At 35.5% G+C, this 21,989-nt stretch overlaps 1 protein-coding gene across 1 annotated transcript in view; it reads right to left on the bottom strand.

Annotated features, from left to right (window-relative positions):
• Positions 1–21,338, bottom strand: part of Hnrnpll (heterogeneous nuclear ribonucleoprotein L like) — a 35,614-nt gene extending 14,276 nt beyond the window's left edge. Inside the window, exons 1-6 of the mRNA XM_076833126.1 lie at positions 20,810–21,338; positions 11,167–11,285; positions 6,956–7,193; positions 4,837–4,917; positions 3,440–3,541; positions 3,281–3,353 (exon numbers count right to left, since the gene is read on the bottom strand). Of these exons, the coding sequence (XP_076689241.1) occupies positions 3,281–3,353; positions 3,440–3,541; positions 4,837–4,917; positions 6,956–7,193; positions 11,167–11,285; positions 20,810–21,004 (808 nt within the window). The 5' untranslated portion in view covers positions 21,005–21,338. The remainder of the gene's footprint in view (positions 1–3,280; positions 3,354–3,439; positions 3,542–4,836; positions 4,918–6,955; positions 7,194–11,166; positions 11,286–20,809) is intronic.
• Between the last annotated feature and the right edge of the window lie 651 nt (positions 21,339–21,989).

Raw genomic sequence — 21,989 nt, 5'->3', positions numbered from 1 at the left:
AAAAAAAAATCATTGTACAATACTTGTTAGAAAAGTCTGCTGATCATTCTAATCTTTGAAAATTCAGAGGGAGGCTTTTCATATATCCTTAGTCACCTAAACAAATCAGGTTTATGGGAGATGAGAAATACTTTAATATTCACTTCAGTCTAGTGAAGTATAGTTTTAATTACCTATTCTAAGTTATCACAACACTGAAAGGGACTAAGGAGATCATCCAGTTCAATATAAAAACATTCCTATTATTTGGGACCATTTAGCCTCTGTTTACCCAGTATCAGTAAACAAGACAACTTACTACCTTCCCTTATTTTTTCAAATACCCGATATTGTAGGAAAATAAATTTTTATATTGAGTAGAAATTGACACTTTACCCACATTCTAATGTTTGTAACCTCATAGTCCTTGAAAACTCTTCTAAATACTTGAAAAGCTATTGTGACCCTTCCCTCATTTTCCCAAAGTCATTGTTTCTCCGGTCTAAATATTCAGTTCTTTTTTTTTTTTTTTTAAATCAAATGGCATCCACCATCTCTCATCATTTAAGTCTGAATCATCTTGAATCAATTCAGTCTGCCAATTCCTTCTGATACTGTTCTTTTACTTAAGCATAGCCATCAAACACTAAATACAATTCCTTATATACTCTAGGAATATTAAAACCAAAACCACCATAATGTCTTTATGGCTCAATTTTATTGATATAGTTAACAGTGCTATAAAGGAAAGAAAACTAGGTTGGGAACCAGAAGATTCCAACTTAATCACTAATTTGATGTGTTGTCACAGAAACAATCTTCATAAAATGAAGGAATTAAGAGTAGATGATTTCTAAGGTATCTTTCAGTCATACATTCTTTTTAATAATTCATTACTTGAAGTATATTCTACCTAAAACAAAGTGACATAAAACAGAAGCAGAAGAATCCAACACTGAATATATCAGTCTATAATAATTAAGGCTGAATAGGATATTTTTAAATGAAAAAAAATGTAAAGAGTTCTTTTTTTATAGAAAAAGATATATAATAAAGGTCTTTATTTGGACAGAACAGATAAACAGGTTCAATGATCTACCCATTTGAGTGCAAGCTAAGATCACTACAGAAAAAAAAAAATATGAAAACTGCCATAGGCTTGCCAGAAAATCACCTGTCTGTAAGAAATTAGAAGACAAGAGCTTTTCCCTTGAAAGCATCAAGAAAATTGTTTTCATCCTTTAATTAATTGTATTTCACTATTTGTATTATCTGCCTTACACATTTCTAAACAGATTATCTGACTAAAAATGTGTGAAAAACTATGCTGGTTTTATGTAAACTCTAGACCTTTTAAAGAATACATATAAATGTTGTTAAAATCTAAAAATGTTTTGAGACAATAAGAAAAATGCAGCCAAAAAAGCACTACACTTCAAATAAGTATACAAAAATGAAAACTCAGTGTTCAGTAACTGACTATAAGCTGACAGAAGTGAGAGATTTCTCATCAACCACTTGCCTTGTTGTTTGAGTACTAAGGCTTTGTTTTCTAATATTGGATTGAACTGAACTAAGCCTAGGCCAAGCAGATTTCCATTAAGTAGTGAAAATCTGGGGGTCTAGCCAAAGCTTCATTAAAAAACAAACCTATTTACAACCCCATGCAGAAGGCAAGATGATTTTCCAGAAATTATAAGTTAAAGAAGCCAATCATCCCAAAGACCTAAATATTTGAACATGCAAAGGATCATCACATTGTCTTTTTTTTGCTAAACAGTACTTGCACTAAAGCGTACCCACTGCCCAAGATATTTTGGATGCCATCATTTTTTTTTTCTAGTTGACTTTTATACATACTCATCTTGAGTTTTTCCAACATATGGTTTAAACACTGATATTGTAGTTGAGATGTAGCCAATACTGCAGCCCCCTTGTTTTTACAAGATCCACATTTTAATTTGTATATTCCAGAATTGCCACACAGTTAGTTGAACAATTTTATGAAATTTATGCTCATGAAATTTAGCATTTATAGGCTATAGATGAATATGCATCTCAAATGAAATGCTCTCATTTTTTCAGATTTATCAAGTTTAAATATATTCTACCTTGAACAGACATGTTACTTTCACCTATATTTGAAATGTCAAAATTTCTAGTTACACAAATTAACATAAGTGATAACCTTAAATTGTTACAAAACTGACAACTTATGAACAGTCACTTTACAAAAATCAAACCACACAGAAAAACATCTTTTACATATAATGCACCTCTTCATTATGTTAGAATTCTGTTCAATGACCACAATTGAGGGGGGGAAAAAGTATACTTAAGTGCAGCACGTATGCACCTCTCTTTCTTTTTGGTATTTTTTGGGTGCTGGGATCAAACACAGGGCCTCGCACATGCTAAGCATGTGCTCTACCATTGAGCTCTACCCCCGGCCAAGTGTGCACCTTTCTAATCCACGTATCTTTGGTATCTGTGTGGATTGGTTGAGCATCATCAATTTCCAAGATCTGTTGATAAATTGGCCCTGCTTATTTGCCAATTAACAACTTGAATCTAAGCTGCAAACAGTTACAGTAATGGGCATCAAGATTTACAACATTGTAGATAAAAGTCTAGTTTCCGTTGGTGAAAAGTCTAAAATTCTACAACTGAAACCTTAAGGGAAATCAGACCAATATATACATACAACTTGAATAAATGGGCACAGTCTATCATGGTGTTCATCCCATGCAAGTCTGAAGTACTGTTAAGTGTCCTTCTTTAAAAACTTGGGGTGATGGTGCATGCAGTATGCAGTCAAGGTGAATTGCAAGTCTGAGTTTTTTTCAGAGGGCTTTTTGCTGATGCCGATGTTGTGCATGATGAAGTGTAGAGTCAGCCTGTTGGAGTCCTCTATCCTTCTTAATGCCTCGTCCAGCTTGGGGGAAAAGTCCTTTCCATAGAGAAGCAGTGTGCAAGTTTGCAGTTTGTAAGGAATATTCTGAATCAGTTTCCTCTCCTCCAAAGAGAGAGAGCTGCTTGGAGAAATGCAAGTCCTTGAACTGCGGGCGTGCCTGTATGTGTGGGCTTCTTGTTGAACTAAATATAAATAGCTCAGTACATACCAGTAGGGGGCACTAATGTTCAAGGTTATTTTCCAGCATTACATGGTCTTTTGCAACAAAAGCATTCACCAACCAAATTTTCATTTGAATTAACTAGCTCATCTCAGGAACAGGAATCTAACTGCATGTAAAATTTGTCAGCAGATGTAAGTATATTCTAAAATGCATAGAATACCTACCTCGTCTTCCCAAATATGGTTTAGTGTAGTCCCAACTGTCATTGTCATTCCTAATAACATTTAGACGAGTTGGCTGTCAAGATTGAAAATAAAGTAAGTTCAAACTGTATTTCCCAAAGCATAAATATTTCTTTGGTAAAGTATTGGAAAAATATTTACCCTTGCATATTCAATTTTTAGTGTGCAACATCCAGCATATATATCTGCTCCATTGAGTGCTGCCTTAGCTTTCTGTGCACAAAGGACTGATTCAAACATAAGCTCTATTAAGGAAATTTGGTTCAAAGTATCTGATATTTAATCATTCTTCACTATCAAAGAAAAGGTAATAAAAATAATCAGAAATAACTCTTTAATTCTAGAAATATTTTGTCAAATAAAATTTCTAGACAAATTTTGATAGAATTTATTTTTAATATCAAGAGTACCAAACAAAACAAACTATCCATAGTAATCCTGCTAAGTAGACTTTGTAAATTGGGGAATGAGCAGAAAAACATTACAAAGAACCAAAGTAATACAAAAATGAATAACAAAAATATATGTATATATGTGTGTATGTATACATACATACACATACACACACACACACACATATTTTGGAACTGGAGATTTAACTCAGCACTTGACCACTGAGCCACATCCCCAGTCTATTTTGTATTTTACTTAGAGACAGGGTTTCACTGAGTTGCTTAGCGCCTCACTTTTGCTGAGGCTGGCTTGAACTCTTGATCCTCCTGCCTCAGCCTCCCGAGCCACTGGGATTACAGGCATGCACCATCGCACCCAGCACAATTTTATATATTTTTGAGAAGGCAAAGTTTTATAATCACTTGACTAGTTTTATTGGTTTCTAAAAATTATTGAAGTTCACAATTTAAAAAAATCAAATCAATAAAGTATATGAAAAAGACCAAAAGCAAAAACATTTTGCCAGAAGCATATACTGCTAAAGATTTCACTGTATAGCCCTACCATTTCTATGCATGCCCATACACAGATAGGTGGAGTTTTTTTTTTTTTTTTAATGAGCTTGTATTATATATACCATTTTGCAACTTGCTTTTTTCATTCGAAGTATAAAAAATTCAACAAAGTAGATTTTCCACAAAACCATGACTACTTAAAAGGTTCAAAAGAAAGGTAAAAAAGACTCTAGTGACTCTAAAGTTTCGCTACTTCCAAACTATTTTAAGGGGAGAGTCAGTGAAGTTCATTAGGGATAAACTTCAAAAGGTTGAAGTGTACCAACTGCAAAAAATAAAAATATATTAAAAAAAAAAAAAAGGCTGAAGTGTACATATATAACAGTGATACTGCACAATGTGAGATGAAGTATGTAATGTTTTATGGCACCAAGTTATTCTTATCAAAATGGTAAAATTCTCTATGGGCATGCAGTTTCATTTTTAAAATCTAAGCCAAGTAGACTTTTTAGGAAGAAAAAGTAAACACCTTTTGTCTAGAAACACTTAAGTAGAAAACAGTAAGATCTATATGAATTACACAGTAATCATATATATTAATATCAAATTAACAAATAAAGGATATTCAACCATTGCTTGTATTCCATTTCTCTTGAATATAACAATGCGTTGTACTTTCCCAACAGGGTTGCATACTGTATACAAAACATCCTATGGGGAAAAAAAAAAAGATTTCTTCACATTTTATCCTCAGCTCCTAAACTAATTTTTCAAAATTAGTTTAAAATTTTTAAATAAATTTCAAGTCATTTCCTCACCTACACAATACACCAACATTAGAGGAGTTCCAATGAAACATTTGAGAAGCAGTATGCTTATTTTATCTCATAAAAAATAAATAATGAGAATTCATTTTAAAAGTTGACTAAAATAACCTCTGGCCAAAACATAACTAATAAACCAAAACTGTAACTAATTGTTATTTTTCCAAATGCAACTCTGAAGTATTTAATATTATCATCAGTTGAATTATAATAAAAAATACTTATCAAGGGAGGATTAGAACTCTGATATTCGTTTTAAGGGACAATAGCTCTAAAGACAAAAGGAAAATCATTCATATAGTGTTGTATGTTACCAAACAAGATGCCCAAGTCATCTAAGAGAAATCTCAATACACATACTGAGGAATAATTATTCAATTTTCAAGAAATTTCTGAGCAGTTGTAATTACATGGCTGTACTGTTAGGCACTAGGGATTTAAAAAAAAAAAAAAAAAATCAAAGTACCTAATACCAAATTAGTTTTATTCTTTTTCCTTAAACACCAAATGCTATAAACGTATGTATACTATTATTATATTAATATTTTTTAAATACACAAATACACAATGTCTAATTAAGTGTAAAGAGTTATCTTATGCTTAGCTTTAAGTTCATGTCCCCACATCATATGCCCATGCTAGAAATCACACCAATTAAATGTTCCCTCACTGTGATATTCTAGTTATTATAAAAATCAAGGGTCACTTTCACTAGTTTACTATGAAACAAACATGATTATTAAGAATTCAACTGGTTCAGCCACCATTTGACCCAGCTATTCCTCTTCTTGGACTATACTCAAAGGACCTAAAAACAGCATACTACAGGGACACAGCCACATCAATGTTTATAGCGGCACAACTCAAAATAGCTAAACTGTGGGGCCAACCTAGATGTCCTTCAGTGGGTGAATGGATAAAAAAAATGTGGCATTTATACACAATGGAATATTACTCAGCACTAAAAAAGAACAAAATCAGGCATTTGCAGGTAAATGGACGGTGTCAGAGAAGATTATGCTAAGTAAAGTTAGCCAATCCCCAAAGCAAATGCCAAATGTTTTCTCTGATATAAGGGGGAAGACTCAAAGTGGGATAGGGAGGGAGAGCATGAGAGGAAGATTATTTCTATATAGGGAAGAGGGGTGGGAGGGAAAGGGAGGGGGAAGTGGAATAGCAAGGATGGGGGAATGTGATGGTCATCATTATACAAAATGCATGTATGAAGATTTGAATTTGGTGTCAACATATACAACATATACAAGCAGAGATATGAAAAATTGTGGTGTATTAAGAATTGTAATGCAAAAAAAAGTACATGTATGATGGCATAATTCAGCGTGAACATATATAAACAGAGTTACAAAAAATTGTGCTGTACATGGGTAATAATGAGTGTAATGCATTCAACTGGTTCAGGACATGAATCCTTTTTAAAAATTCTACTAATAATTATACCTTTTAATTATACCAGCACCATATTAAAAAAAATGTAATAATAATAAAAGGATCACAGAGAGTTTTGAGTAAGTCAAAGTAAGTCAAAGATAGGTTTTTAACAAGCTATCTCAAAATAACTTACAATTATGTACATCTTACTGTATTATTGTCATTACCTGGTAGGTGCTTTTATACATATTCTAGCATATGAGTAAAAGGGATTTCCTGGACCATTTCCAGCAAGTCTATTTATAATCCCGTATTACTGGAAACAAAACTGATACATGATAAGTAATAAAAAATTTTATTTAATTATGACAACTGTGCTTCTGATCTTTTTGGCTTCAGTGCTATTTTTTCTCTGTTCACTAAACTTGATAGTTAAAAAATTAATATTAATAATTTTAAAAACTATTTTAAAATATCTAGCTGGCTGATAAGAAAAATACAGGTTAATCACTGTAGAGGCAATTTGTCATACATACCACTGTAATTGGATAAAGAGGATTCTGAATTGACAGTAAGAGAACTTTGTTGCCTCCTGATGGATCATCAGTATTTCCTGGCCGAGTGATCCTTTTACTTGTAGAATAGTTGAAAAAAGCCTGTTGGCCAGCAATGTACACAGGTTCATCTGCGGCAAATGTCACACATTCTTTGGCACTATCTATGTTTTCAAATTCCACAAGAGCCTGACGTTTAAATGGCATCATCATCACATAGCTGAAAAGAAAAGTGAGAAGGAAAAGAAGGGAAAAAATCCAAATATAACAAGTTCAATTAATATTACTTACTCAGTTAAGAACAGACTTTAACAAAAAATGTGGCAAATCATACCGATTAGCATTCTTTACTGTCTATATCCAATATAAGTCGACCCTTAATCATCCAAATTGTGGTATGCTAGGGAGATGGAATACATTTGAAGCTTGTCTCTCCAGGATAGAAAGCTTATCCATCTCTTGCCTTACTCAAGCACAATTCCCTGTTACCAGTTACTAATGACACCATACAGTTTATTCTTCAGGCTACTACTCCCTAGCAAATATCAAGATAGAAAATATCAGGTTGACAGGCAGAACCCCTACTTAAATAGCAGAATTTACTACCACCACTCTTGGATTTTCCAAATAAGTGTGCACAATGGTAACAAAGAATTGACTACACTTTTCTTATTAAAAACAGAGCCAAAAAAAGCAACCTTAGACTGACAAAGGTTCATATAAATAATCTCCAGAATACTTTTAAACATCAAAAATCCATGAAAAAATATTCACTAGAATATAATAATCATGGCTGCCTAAGGGCAGGAGCATACGGTATTTACTTTCATAATACATTCTTTGGAGGGGAATATATTTTAACACATGAAATGAATAATAAAGTGAAGAAAGAAAAATGAGAAATCACAGCACAACAGCACAAACATGTTCTCTATTCACAGGAACAAGAACCTTAAAAATGTTTAAAAAAATAACTAAAAATCAACCATGCTTTTTAAAACAGCAGAGGCCAGAGAAATCACATCAGGTCATTGACCTCACTGCTTTTAAATCACATATCTGGGACCTACGACTTCATTTTAAAAACTGACAAATAATAAGATATTAGTAAGAAACAGACCATCTACATTCCAGGAAATTATTCTCATAAATCAGTTTCCTCATTTACAAAATTTGGAGAACTGTTGTTAAGAGTAGAGTTACTACACAAAAACTGCTTAACTGAGTACCTGTTACACAGTAGGCCCTTAAAAGATAATTACTTTTTTTTGGTATCAGGGATTGACCTAGGGAGCTTAACCACTGATCCACATCCCCAGCCCAATTACCATATTTTACACAGACCTTGCCTCATTCATCTTTACATATTCAGAGGCTAAAAATAGAGCCCAGCACACAACAGGTATTTAATCAATATTTGTTGGTCTAGCAGGCTTGTTAGTTATACCCACCCACATTATTCAAAATTAAAGAAGTATATACTGAAATAGTAACGCCAAGGACTTGGAAGATTTATCAACCATAAATGTGAAATATAAATCCCAAGAGAGAAAACATTACTTTTAGAAAGACTCCTCAGTGAAATTCTAAAGTCTTGCACAAGAAAAACAGAAAACCCTGGAATTAGATCTATGCTAAAGAAATTGTCTCAAGGAGAATGTATGTTCTTTTCCCCCAAAAAAAAGATCAGTTTAATATATAAGTTATATTACCAAGAAAAAATGTTAATAACGGCCCTGAACACATTCATTCTTTATCTCATATTGCTTTTCTAAGATTTGTTAAAATTTTGCACCAGCAAATTTAAGCACATGCTAAAATGTCTGTATTATTTAAATTTTCCCCTTTTCTATCTTCATATAATGCCACTTTTTTGGGTAACCTTTTTCACTTTTTGTGCTTAGTTTACTTCTTTTAGTTATAGAGAGCAGTTTTATTATGATGAAGTCTATATTAAGCCAATAATTTTTTTGATGAAACAAAAAGGTTAAGGGCATAAAAGGTCAATGCTTTCAAATCCATACCTTGAAAACTGTTACTAACTTTTAAACAAAAATACAGAAAGCAACAAACTAGGTCCCCAAAATTTTGTCTTAACTAGCATAGGTCATCACTATACAACATCATTGCCTTTTTGACAGAGGAGAAGGGAGGAAAAAAAAGACAAAAATTTTTAAATATCCTTTTGGCTATAACAAACCTGCTATAATAGAAAAAAGACAAAAAGGTAAAAACACAGCAATTTTATTATCCTGACATAAAAAGTCTTAATATATTGTTATTCTGATGTTGCCATTTCTTATTTCCTATGCATCTAGTTTTTAGGTATAAACTTTATATTGAACTTGATAATTTACCTGACATGAGCAGTTTCTACAATCTTTATAATTTCACATTACAACTAAATAAACACACTAACGAATAGAGAAGTATGCCTATAATCCCAGCTGATCCAGAAGCTGAGACAGGAGGATCTCAAGTTTGAGGCCAGCCTCAGCATTTAAAGAGACTCCGTCTCAAAAAAAAAAAAAAAAAAAATTCCCAGTACAGCCCCCTCCACACACACAAAAGGCTTTATAAATATAGTATTTTTAAAGCAAAACTCCTACTCCTGATTGGAGCTGTTCACAGTTCTTTTCAGCTTTAACAGTCAGCTTTTATTCAAGATTATTTCATTCAACTGAAACTCCTCTTATACTTATTTATGTCAATTAAGCTCATAATTATACACTAATTTGTTCTAACTATTTCATAACTTTTCTATCCACATAATACCAATCCTGAGGGCAGAATGATGTACTATACAAATTAAATGAGTGACATGCATATACATTAGACAGTACTAAGGATTCAGTATCAAATAGTCTAGAATCTAAAATGGGCCAGCCACCCAAGAAATGATTCAAGTTACTCAACTAATTAAACAGTTCTAATTCCTTAATCCCCTAAACTCACATCATCGTTCCAACTGACATCAAAATATGTAAATAGTTATTTCCCTACAGTTACCAACAAGTCATCAACCTGCTTTCTGATATCTGCCTGAATTTTTCCTGGCTTTAAGAAAGCTCCCTGTGTTTCTGGTTAGTTTTCTCTTTCTTTCTTTTTTTTATTTTTTGGTACTGGGAACTGAACCCAGGGGCCCTTACTGAGGTACATCCCCAGCCCTCCCTTTTTATTTTGAGCCATGGTTTCCCTAAGTCACTGAGATTGAACTTGTGATCTTCCTGCCTCGGTCTCCTGAGTATTGAGATTACAGGCATGCACTACTAGGCCTACCTAAGAAAGCCCTAACTTAAAAAAAGCTCCAAATATATAAGGAGAGAGGGAAAACAAACCAGAGAGATCTGCATCTTTATAACTCCACAGGATAATATCCCACTTATACAATGATTAGAAGATGCTTAGAAAAGGATCAGTGTAGTGCCAATATATGAAATTGAAGGTCTGAGGAATTGACTTCAATGGAAGAATGCCCGCCTAGCATTAACAAGGTACTGCATTCAATCCCCAGAACCAGAAAAAAATAAAATTGTTAATAAAATTGAAGCAATCAAGCTGTCTCAGCAAATACAATGAAATTTCTCTATTTACATATTTCAACTTGGTCTGTGCCTTCAATGCCAATAACAAAAACCCCAAACACATTCATCAAGAAAAAAAATAATAAGGCTGAGATGTAGCTCAGTGGTCAAGTGCTTACCTGGAGTACATAAGGACCTAGGTTTGATCCCCAGCACAAGAAAAATTTAAAAATAAATCAATTCTAGATTATCTATACTAAGAAGAGAATAACAACCAGACATATTCCAAAAATAATTTAGAATTTGAGTGTCTACTTTTGGCAGCAGATTCACTTTTCTAATTATGTTTTCACTTAAAATTTTACATGCAACCTTGTTGAGAGATTGAGAAGTGATCATAGATCCACAATAATATACTTAGCATCACACCAGGAAGATTTAAAATAACAAGTCTAAGATTGAAGGATGTAGCTAAGTTGTCAAGCTTTTTCCTAGCATACAGAACGCCCTGGATTCATCCCCCAGCACTGAGAGGGGTGGGGAGAATTGATAACAAGCTTAAAAGGCTCCAAAGAAATACAGTCATAGGCAAATAATACATACAATAAGCAAGCAAAGCTTATTCTACCATACTGTTTCCAACTTAAATGAAGTTCTTATTGTCCTTACCATATTGTCCCAAATTTTTCCAGAGCCTCCACCAGGTCTGCTTCCACCACGGATTCACAGAGCCCTCGAACATGGACAACAGGTGAAACAGAAACTTTATGATGACTTCCACCTGTCTCCTAAACAGAAAAAACAGTATCTAGTTAATAGTTAATAACTTTTCAGTCTAAATTGCATCTTTTATAGTAAACTCAACTCTGTATTAAAAAGTAACATTAAAAATAAAATTCCAAAACCAAACTAAAATTCACAAGTTAGCAAAAGAACTTGAGGATAAATCATTACCTGAATATTTGGCTTAAAATTTTAATTCCTAAAAAAGAGCATTTTATCTCAATAAAAAGTACAAAAAATATTTAATAACTTATTTCAAGGAAATCGCAAAAAAAATTTCAGCATACACACAAGGCAAGCTATGAATAGAAATTAATAGTCATAATTTTCTAAGTTTTACCTCCATAAAATCAAAATTTCACAGTCTGTATTAAAAAGTAACATTAAAAATAAAATTCCAAAACCAAACTAAAATTCACAAGTTAGCAAAAGAACTTGAGGATAAATCATTACCTGAATATTTGGCTTAAAATTTTAATTCCTAAAAAAGAGCATTTTATCTCAATAAAAAGTACAAAAAATATTTAATAACTTATTTCAAGGAAATCGCAAAAAAAATTTCAGCATACACACAAGGCAAGCTATGAATAGAAATTAATAGTCATAATTTTCTAAGTTTTACCTCCATAAAATCAAAATTTCACAGTCCAAATGAAAAGTTATAATTAAAATTTTGTCCTTAATAGTAAATTTGTATAATCTTTTGCTCTTGTTTAATCGGTTACCTAGTTCCACTATATATTAACTTGAAGCTATTCACTTAGCACACATGACAATTTAAATATATAAGGTACCATAGGTGCTGATGAACAGGGACTAATCAAAACTGCAGCCCTCCTGGGCTTTTAATGGAGTATTTTGTATATTTGAGTGTGTCTAGTAGGAATTCCCAATATATATATATATATACAATTTTAAAATTTATAATAAAATACAGTATCTACAAGCATTACTTTGAAAATGCAAATAGCTCTCATTCACTGAATCCGAGCTCTATTAAGACAAAGATCTATATTACAAATGACACCAGGCACTTTTTTTCATCACCACTTCATATACAACTTCTGGATTCATACAACATAATCTATTAACTTTCGTTTCTCCTATGAATAGACCAATCTAAAAGCACTGTTTTAAGAAAATTAACTCCTTTTAAAGCTACTTTAAAATACTTGACAATTTTACTTGTTTTGTACCAGAGACACTTAACCACTGAGCCACATCCATAGCATTTTTAATTTTTTTAATTTGAGACAGGGTCTCACAGTTGCTGAGGCTGGCTTTGAACTTGCAATCCTTCTGCCTTGTGTACCACCACACCCAGCTCCAATTCTACTTTCTACAAAGACTGTTAGGAAATATATAAAAATGGCAAGTGCTGCTCTTGTCAGAGGATAAAGAAATTGATTTAAATACATAAAATATCACAGGACTACTCTTATGCTATTGTCAAATTCAACAAATAAATTCAGTCTTTTGCAAACACTAATTCAATCCTTGAAATTTCACTTAATTTCTATGTTGGGTCTTTTCTACGGTTAAACAAATAGTCATTAAATGTCACTAAATTAGAAATTACTCATTCTGACTGTACCCTAGGTATACCAACACCCTCAAGTAATATTAATAAACAAGTCTCTACTAGGTGAAACTCAACATCAGATATACTTTATCATCATTAAATTCTTAAATATATCCAGGAAGAGAGCACTAATAATATTTTCTTAATTTAGAGCATATCTTGTTATTTAAACAAGTTTAACTCTCAAAATAGATAGTAACTACAAATTATAGCTAAGACAGTCATTTCTTGCAATTCTTAGAAATCAGCTGGCAAAGATAAAAGGACAATAAAAAACTATTGGCCTGGACTCTTCAAAAAGCTAGTATCAAAATATAGTGAAAAGAAGATTCTAGATTGAGACTAAGGAGACCAACCACCAAATGCAATAGTAAGACTTCATTTTATACTAAGTAAAAACTGCTATAGAAGATGAACAATGAAGAATTCTGAATACAGGTAGGACATTAGATTTATCTAATATAATATGTATGAAAATAGTTATGTAAAAGAATATCCTTATTCTTAGGAATGTTGAAGTATTTAGGGATGAAGTAGCATGATGTCTGGAACCAATTTCAAATAGTTTGGGGTAGGAAGTATAAACACAGCTATGCAGATACAGATAGGTAAAAACCCTAAATGGCAAAATGTTCTTAAAAACTGCTGAATAAAGCTGGGGTTGTAGCTCAGTGGTAGAATGCTTGCCTAGCACATGTGAGGTACTGGGTTCAATCCTCAGCACCATATAAAAATAAATAAATAAAGGTATTTTGTCCACCTACAACAAAGTATTCTTTTAAAAAACTGCGGAATAACTGGGCACAGTAGTACATTCCTGTAATCCCAGTGACTGAGGCAGGAGGATCCCCGAGTTCAAAGCCAGCCTCAGCAAAAGTGAGGTGCTGGGCCAGGGTTGTGGTTCAGTGGTAAAACACTTGTCTAGCATGCATGAAGCACTGGGTTTGATTCCCAGCACATTAAAAAAATAAATAAACAAACAAAAAGTGAGGTGCTAAGCAACTCGGTGTGACCCAGTCTCTAAATAAAATACAAAAAATAGGACTAGGGATGTGGCTCATGGTCAAGTGCCCCTGAGTTCAACCCCAGTACCCCAAACAAAAACAAAACTGAATAAAAAGTTTAGGGGTATATGTAATAGAAGATTTTACATAATAAAAAAGTTACCAAATTATGTAATACTTAAGACCTACAAAGAAGGCATTAAGAATATTAAAAAACCCCATGAGCCTACCACCTACTTTAATAAAACATTAATAATCAACTGATCACATCTCCTCCTCTTCCCTTCACATTATGGAGTAATCTCTATCCTGAATAGTGCTAAAAAAAAGTAACTACTTTTCAAAGTAGTCTTTCTCACAAAAAAAAAAGGGGGGGGGGTTATAGAACCAATTTAAAAATCCCTCAAAAGAATTCATTTTAACATTACCAAAGTCATTTCCTAAAAGCTGGACGACATGGCAATGCTAATTACTCTGATATGATACACTGCATACATGTACCAAATTATCACATTGTGCCCCATAAATATGTACAATTATTACATGATAAATTTTTTTTTTAAAAAAAGAATTTACAACAGAAAAAAAACCGGAAAATATTAGATGTAATCAACATGATACTTGCGGAAAGATGTGATTTTTCTCAACCTCAAGGCAGAAGACATATCCTCACACCTTGTATTTTACTTATTTCCATTCAACAAATCTTCTATTCATGAGTTTATCTACTTTGATATTTCCCTAACTTGAAATTGTGTCCTCCTTTATTTAACAAAAAGTTTTCTAGTTCTTTCTGTATTAAAAAAAATTTAAAACTCTAGGGTTGCCTCAAATGTAAAAGATGTATTAAAGATGTCTTTTCAAACTATATTTCTACTTTCCCCTCCAGATCATTTCTTGTGTCCCTCACCCCACCCCCACCCAAAATACTAGCATTCTTTTTAAATCACTATTTTCTCTTCTTGTATTATTGGAGACAAGAAATCTAAAAAAATCACTGGGAAAGCCTATTTCATCTACCCTAAATTTACTTGTTATTTGTTTTTTCATGATGCTGGGGAACCTAGGGCTTCTCTCACATGCTATCCCCAGACCGAAAATAACCTCTTTTAAGAATCATCCTATGCCATCTGATTCCTAAACTGGTAGATAACTTGGTATTACATATATACTATATACATAATAGTATTTCAGTCATTTTTTCTCCAGCTTATGGAGTCATTTTTAAATCCTTTCTCATACAGAGCCCTTCTACTTCAAATGTTTAGATATTTGGGTCTCTCCTGGTCTATTATGATCTATTATTTACCAGACTAGAAACAATATTCCAGGTGCACACCCCAAAAATGAAAGCATGCTTGCAATGTACATTTTTTTCCCAACTGTATATCCCTTCTTTAAATAAATGAGTCAACTATAATGGAGGCATTATTTGGTTTCCACTACAGGATAGAGACAAAAACATATAGCCCCTCAAAGGTCATCTCAAAGACAAACCAATAATACCAATCATAAGATCTAATTTTAACTGCTGCAGACTGAAGACCAGTCTCTACTGCAGACAAAAGAAGCTCAATAGAGTACAAACTAAGCTTCTATCTGAAAGAAAAGACAAGAATCCATTAACACGTCTTTGTAAGCAAGAACTAAATTCCAAACTCACAAAGGCTAGGCATAATGTCTTTAAAGCTTTTTTGTTTTCCCTATACCTCTGTGCATAACACATGCTCAAGAACTACTGAACATTTTTTCTTCCTCCTGTATAGAATTTTAAAAGACCAACCTAAAATTCAGTACTTCATTCCCTGACATCAAACACCCACAAACACAATGCTAAATGATAATCTAGCCTCAAGACAATCTATCATACTTTAAGAAAATTCTTCATAATCTACAGTCCAATCTGTCTTTTGCTATTTCCCATCCAAAATGGCTTTTTTGAGTCAAAAACCAATATTCAAATCTTTGAACAATTACTGACTCAATGATCTTAGGATAATTATATTACCTTTCTGTACCTTAATTGCTTTGCTAAAAAAAAACAACAAAAACCCACAAATTCTTTATCATGCAAAACTACAATAAATAATTCAAACATAAAAAATGTCAAACAGTGCTCGATATAGCTATTGAAAACTCAATAAATGATAGTTGGCACCCGCTATCTTCACCTACATTTCCATCTTCTAATCTTCTAATTATTTGCAATTTCTTAAATCACACCCCAGTTTACCCTTAAACTAAATATCCTCCAGATTCTCCTGTTACACTTATGAGTTGATTTTAAGTGCCTTCTCCATTCTAGTTATCTTTCTCTAGATACATTAGATTTTATCAATATAGAACCAAGAAATGAGTATTTCCACATGTGAGATTATTACCTCCCTCACTTCAGGCACTTATATAGATCAGGACAAAATTTGCAAGGAATGCTGTAAATATTAATTCATACTACATTTTAAGCTAATCTACATTTTTTTTCTTCCTAAATTATTTTATCTCTTTATTTGGTTGTCTTCTCTTTCTAAAAAACAATGTAACAGACCCAAAATATAGAAAACTATTCAAGCTTTTAGGTACATTTAATCACACAACAAAATTAAAAAAAAAAACATGATTAATATATATTTTAAAAAGCCTTTATTATTATTTGCTTAGATAGTAGAAATCATTTGGTTTTGCATACCTACAACTCCTTGCTCCTCCTGGTTAAAAAAAAAAAAAAAAAAAATAGGGAGGAGGGGGTGGTTGAGGATATAGCCTAATAGAAGAGATCACCTACCATGAGTCGGCCCCGAGTTCTGAGTTTGATATCCAGCAATACAATGTATACAACAAAAACCTCAAATCAAAGTTATCCCACCAACATTTTTAATCACACAATCATGCCTCTCCAACTTCAGAAGAAGCCCAGCATTAAGGGAAGGAGGGCAGTCAAAAGTGGCCTCCCCAGAGGCACTGGACCACTGATCCCAAAGAGGATAAATACGGACATTTAGAGAGAGAAAGGGTACTGTTTGCTACCTTTAAGAATCTAAGTCTAGCTTTAACACCACAGAATAAAAACAGAACTGAATCACAAAAAGAGAATCAAGTCCTTATGACATCCAACCATGCCTGAAACTAATGCCATTATTTGGCTTTTCCAGTTACGTGGGCCAAGAAATTCCCTATTCTCTCGTTTTTTGTTTTGTTTAAGCTCATCTGAGTTGTCACTGTGGTTGTATCTACAAGCCCTAAGTTGCATTTCGATTTCATAGAGGTTAAAAAGGCAATAGAGGCAGCATCATCACAGATTTCTGGATAATGGGATATTTCTGGATAATGGGATATTATGTCTCATCACTGAGAATGGCACCTGGCTCAGGGCAGGAGCTCAAGGACTACCGAGGCACTGGACCACTGAGCCACATCCCCAGGCTTATTTTGTATTTTATTTAGAGACAGGGTCTCCCTGAGTTGCTTAGCACCTCACCCATTGCTAAGGCTGGCTTTGAACTCTTGATTCAATTACTAGTTTTTAATGGATTAAAAATCATACAGACCACCGAGTCTCAGGTTAAGTTAAAAAGCTTGTTGGCAAAAGAGGGAAGATAACCCACCTTGGTTATGCTAACTGGCTCTACTAGCACTTTTTCTTTTTTTCCAATGTTGGGGATTGAACCCAAGGCTTTGAGCATGCTAATCTCACACTCTAATTCTGAGCCACACTCCCACCCTCTGCTCTTTTCACTAGACATACTAACATGAAGAGATAGTCATTTGTTAAAGCCAAAAGATAGTAAAACCTACTTTTCAACTCTTTCCCAAAACTAGCCCTAAAAACCCTCACTCTACTATAGCAACTAGAGGAAATAATGGACACTATTGCTACACACCTTCAAGTTATAGTATTTACCTTCAGGGGGTACACATTCTTAAGTATCCCAGTCCCCCAAAAGAGAACATAACTGGCCATGTTTGCTATTTTAGAAACTTCGATGGCAGTTAAACCAACTAAATGATCTTATCCTATCTTCCATTCCATATTCGTCCAATGAGAGAGCCATCATAATAGTCCTATCATTTCTGTAATATACATTATGGAAGTGTTGTAGTTTATCATGAATTCAAACTGGATTCTTTATGTAATGTATAATCCTTTATTTAGAAATCCTAGGAGCTATAATTTTATCTTGGCATTTTACTTGCAAGTCTATTTATTAAAAGTTGAGAAACTTAAATTTTTACCTCATCAGCAAACAAATCACTCAATCTCTGTTGGTTAATTAGCAGAACGCAATGACCGAAAAACAGTCTACAAAATAAATTAACACCATCCCAATTTATTCAACTGGCTTTTCCACGGGAAGCCCTAACATTTGGAGGTCAAGCATTAAGCAAATATTATTAATGCTTTAATTTTATAAAATTAAGAGGATACCAAAGAGTATTCAATAATATGATTTGAAGTTCATGTCTGCTAAATTTAAGAACACTATTTACTCCACAAGAATAAAATAACTGCAATAAATGGCATGAACCTCCATAATCAATCTTGTGAATTTAAAACCTTGGGAGTTTTTGCTGTATAAAAAATAAGTACCAAAGATTCAAATTTGAAAGGTGTTTTATTTCTTGTACTTAAAATACTTACTCTTAATACACCTTCAAATATCAATTTACAAAGATCAATTCATCTTCAAGTCTTTCTTAAATATTTACTTTCCTCTTTAAATTTTGTTTACATACTATTTAAACACTCACAGAAACTGAATTATGAACAGCCAAACAATGTAAATCTTTCAGAAGTCTTCGTATTTTACAAACTTCCAACTAGAGTTGAAAAGATTGTCGATCAACGTATCTAATCTGCATTAACTTTAACAGTTTGACCAAGGTATTTCTTCCATAGGCTGAAGGACCACCAAAGTTGGGCCAAACTCTCTTCAATTAGATGAATTACCATATTTTTGCAAGATGAAGCACTAGCTAGTGAACTTCTATCCAAGGAATGCCTACTTTATAAGTTTCCAGAGAAAGAATGGTAGAATGGTTAAAAAAAAAAAAAAAAAAAACCTCACAGGGGAAAACAATGTTTAAAAACAGGAGAAATAAGCCTCATTATATTCCACAGTACAGAATTAGTTCTAAAGTAAAACGAAAGCAACTCAACCTTTCCTAAGAAATTTAACAGCAGTGCGATTAACAAAAACTAGAATTTATAACTCAGTCTACATATGTTAGTTTCTGCCTGGGTAATTTAAAACCTGCATTAAGTTCATTACTTAACTAAGGCTTCAGGTGAGGAAGGCATGTAGTTCAACTTTCAATAGTTTCAGACTAAGAAAACCCAGAGCAGTAATTAACTTCTTCAAGGTCACATAAATTGTATGCTAAGACTCCTGACCCTCCTCAAGTCCTAGCTCAGTGCTATTTCCACTACTCCACCCAATTTAATATTATTCGCTTAACGCTTTATGTTTTCAAAAACAAATTTTTATAAACTGACTGAAGTGTATTCCAAGACTTAAAGACATTTTATGGCGCTGCACAAAAACCCAACCAAGACTTTTGGCAAAAGAGATATACTGATTAAATATACCTAAATATCCGTTACAACATTCCTATTTCCAACTTTCACACAAGTTGGAAAACTTCCTGAGAAGAATTTCCTTTTTTCACACTACAAAGTTATACTCTGAATATTTCAAATAGCTAGGTGCAAAATCAAAAAAAAAAAAAAAAAAAGAAAAAAGAAAGAGAAAAAAGCTAAGGAAACGTTCTCAGAGGAAGAAAAAGTTCCTTTTTAAAATGTGGTGCAATCATATCTGTCACATTTCCGTGTTTAAGAACACTGGAGACTGCTGACCAGAATTTTTTTACACAAGCCCCAAGGAAAAAAGCTTTAAAAGACTTCCAATTTGCCTCTTACAAAGGGTAAGGATAAAATCACTTTAATGTACTAAAATCACTTTAATGGACAACTTTGTAAGTTCCACTTAAAGTTTGGAGTTAGTCACAAATGAAATATACTAAATGTTCTAAGAACATCTAAGTCATTAACACACTGTAAGTGCACCAAAAAAGGGCAGAAACGTTTGCTTCGCTTTTCTTTCCTTAATAAAGTCTCCATCCAGCTGAAGCTGAGTACTTGATGTAGATAATAAAATGGTTTGCACACTTCCTTCTGCTTCTAGCCAACATTTCCCCCATCAAAGGCAAGACTCTAGGAAAAGTGCTTAATAGACTGGAGTTCAGTTCCTCCTTTTGCGGGGCAAATTTGGAGTAAATAACTAATGAAAGCCTCAAAATTACTTAACAAGATTGGCTTTACTTTAAAGTAAAGGTGGACTAACACCTGCCAACACATTTTTGTAACCGAGCTATACTGAGCCATCATCACAAAACTGGGTAGCCAAGTATGCACACCAGGCCTGCAAAGGTAAAAAAAAAAAAAAAAAAAAAAAAATGTTTTAATGAAACCTTCAGGGGAAGTAAGCTTTGAGCGTGAAGGCGTAATTTGTCACTTAGTAGCTCTCTCCTCAGGACCGATGTGACGAGAGCCCTCCAGTGATGGTGCCCGGCGCGGAGATGCTGCGGCCAGAGGAGCCCCAGGGAGCACAGGTCCCAAAGGCGGCCCACGCCAGAGTTTTAACCAACAAAGAGCAAGTCATGCTCCAAAGCCCCCCGCAGCGGAAGCGACGTCCCCAACCCCGCGACACTCCATGAGTTCAGAGCCGGGCTGCTGACTCCCGGCCGGGCCCGAGCTCGGGATGCGGGAAACAGGTAAAGGCAATAACACGAGTCCCAAAAGGGCCCGGCGCCGGTCCGCCGCGTCCGCGCAGCAGAAAAGGAAAACGCCGCGCGAGCGAGGCCCGGCCGGAGCCCAGCCGCCCAGCCGCCCAGCCCTGATTCCTCGGGAGCCGCCGGGCATGCAGGACGCGGCGCCGCGCTTTGTTACCGGCTGCGAGAAGCTCCGGCCGCCGCCGCCGCCGCCGCCATCGCCCCCGCCCCGGGGCGTCGCTTCGCGGCGATTCTCTCCTTCCTCGGCCGAGTAGTCGATCTCCCCCTCCTCGGTCTTGAGGCGCTTGGCCTGGCTCTCGTACTCCCGGTCCTCCTCGTACGTCTCCCTGGGGGAGGAGGAGGAGGAGGACATGGCGCCGGCCGGAGACACCAGCGGGAAAGCGGTGGGGGTGGCGCTGAGGTGCGGGCCTCAGATACTGCCGGCCAGTCCCCGCCGCTGGCAGCGTCTCTTCAGCTGCCGGGCCGTCCGCGGGGGGCGCGCGCCCTAAAGCCCGGTGGCTCAGAGCTCGGGCGGGCGGGCGGGCTGAGGGGGGAGCCCCGGGAGGAGGCTCCGGAGCGGCCGCTCCCCTTTATTACCGAGCCAACATTCAGCCTCTCCCTTCTACTCGGTCTCCGCTCCCAGCCCCGGGGAGCGAATCTAAGGCTGGGGACGCGACCGTGGCTTCCGGTCTTCCCTCCTCCCCTAATCCGCTCCCCGCCGTCCAAGCCGAGCCTCCGCCCCGCCCTCACTGCCGCCGCGCAGGATCGAATTCAGCCGCAGCCCGCGGGAAGCGCCCCCCAACCGGGTCCCGCTCCTTATTGGCAGGAGAGATAGTCAACCTGGTTTCCAATTGGCTGGAAGACCTGTTCGTCAAAAGCCATCCGCGGCCGGGCAGTGCCTAGCTCCCAGCTCCTCCAGAATTCTCCGCCAGCCTGCGAGTCCTGGCAGCGCAACGCCTGCCGCGAGCCTCCCTGCAACGGTTGCGGCCCCGCGGCCGTTGGCGTTGTTACACTCTTGCTCCAGGGTAGGCGACCAGTGAATCTCGAGTGGCGACGAGGCGTGCAGTGGGGCCAGGGCTGCGGTTGTTAACCGCCCTCCCGCTAATTTAAATGCTTTTATTCTTTTTTTTCAAAGGAGGATGAGGAAAACCTCTAAAATCCTGCACACATACCCTACACACAACCCTAAAACTTAAGGGGATGAGGAGAGAAAAGGGTTTGAAAGCAAGAGTTTAGCCTTACCCTAGGTCGTGTGCAAAAACTGATAAAGTGCGTGGACTCTCAGTGCGGCTAATAGATTATTCGAGAAGAGCTGTAGACATTTACTGAGCTTCAGTCATCAGCGAGGAAGATTGCTC

Source organism: Callospermophilus lateralis, chromosome 14, assembly GCF_048772815.1.
Source record: "Callospermophilus lateralis isolate mCalLat2 chromosome 14, mCalLat2.hap1, whole genome shotgun sequence".
Classification (NCBI taxonomy): Eukaryota; Metazoa; Chordata; class Mammalia; order Rodentia; family Sciuridae; genus Callospermophilus; species Callospermophilus lateralis.
Note: the sequence above shows the minus strand (reverse complement) of the source record. Positions and strands in the feature narration are given on the sequence as shown.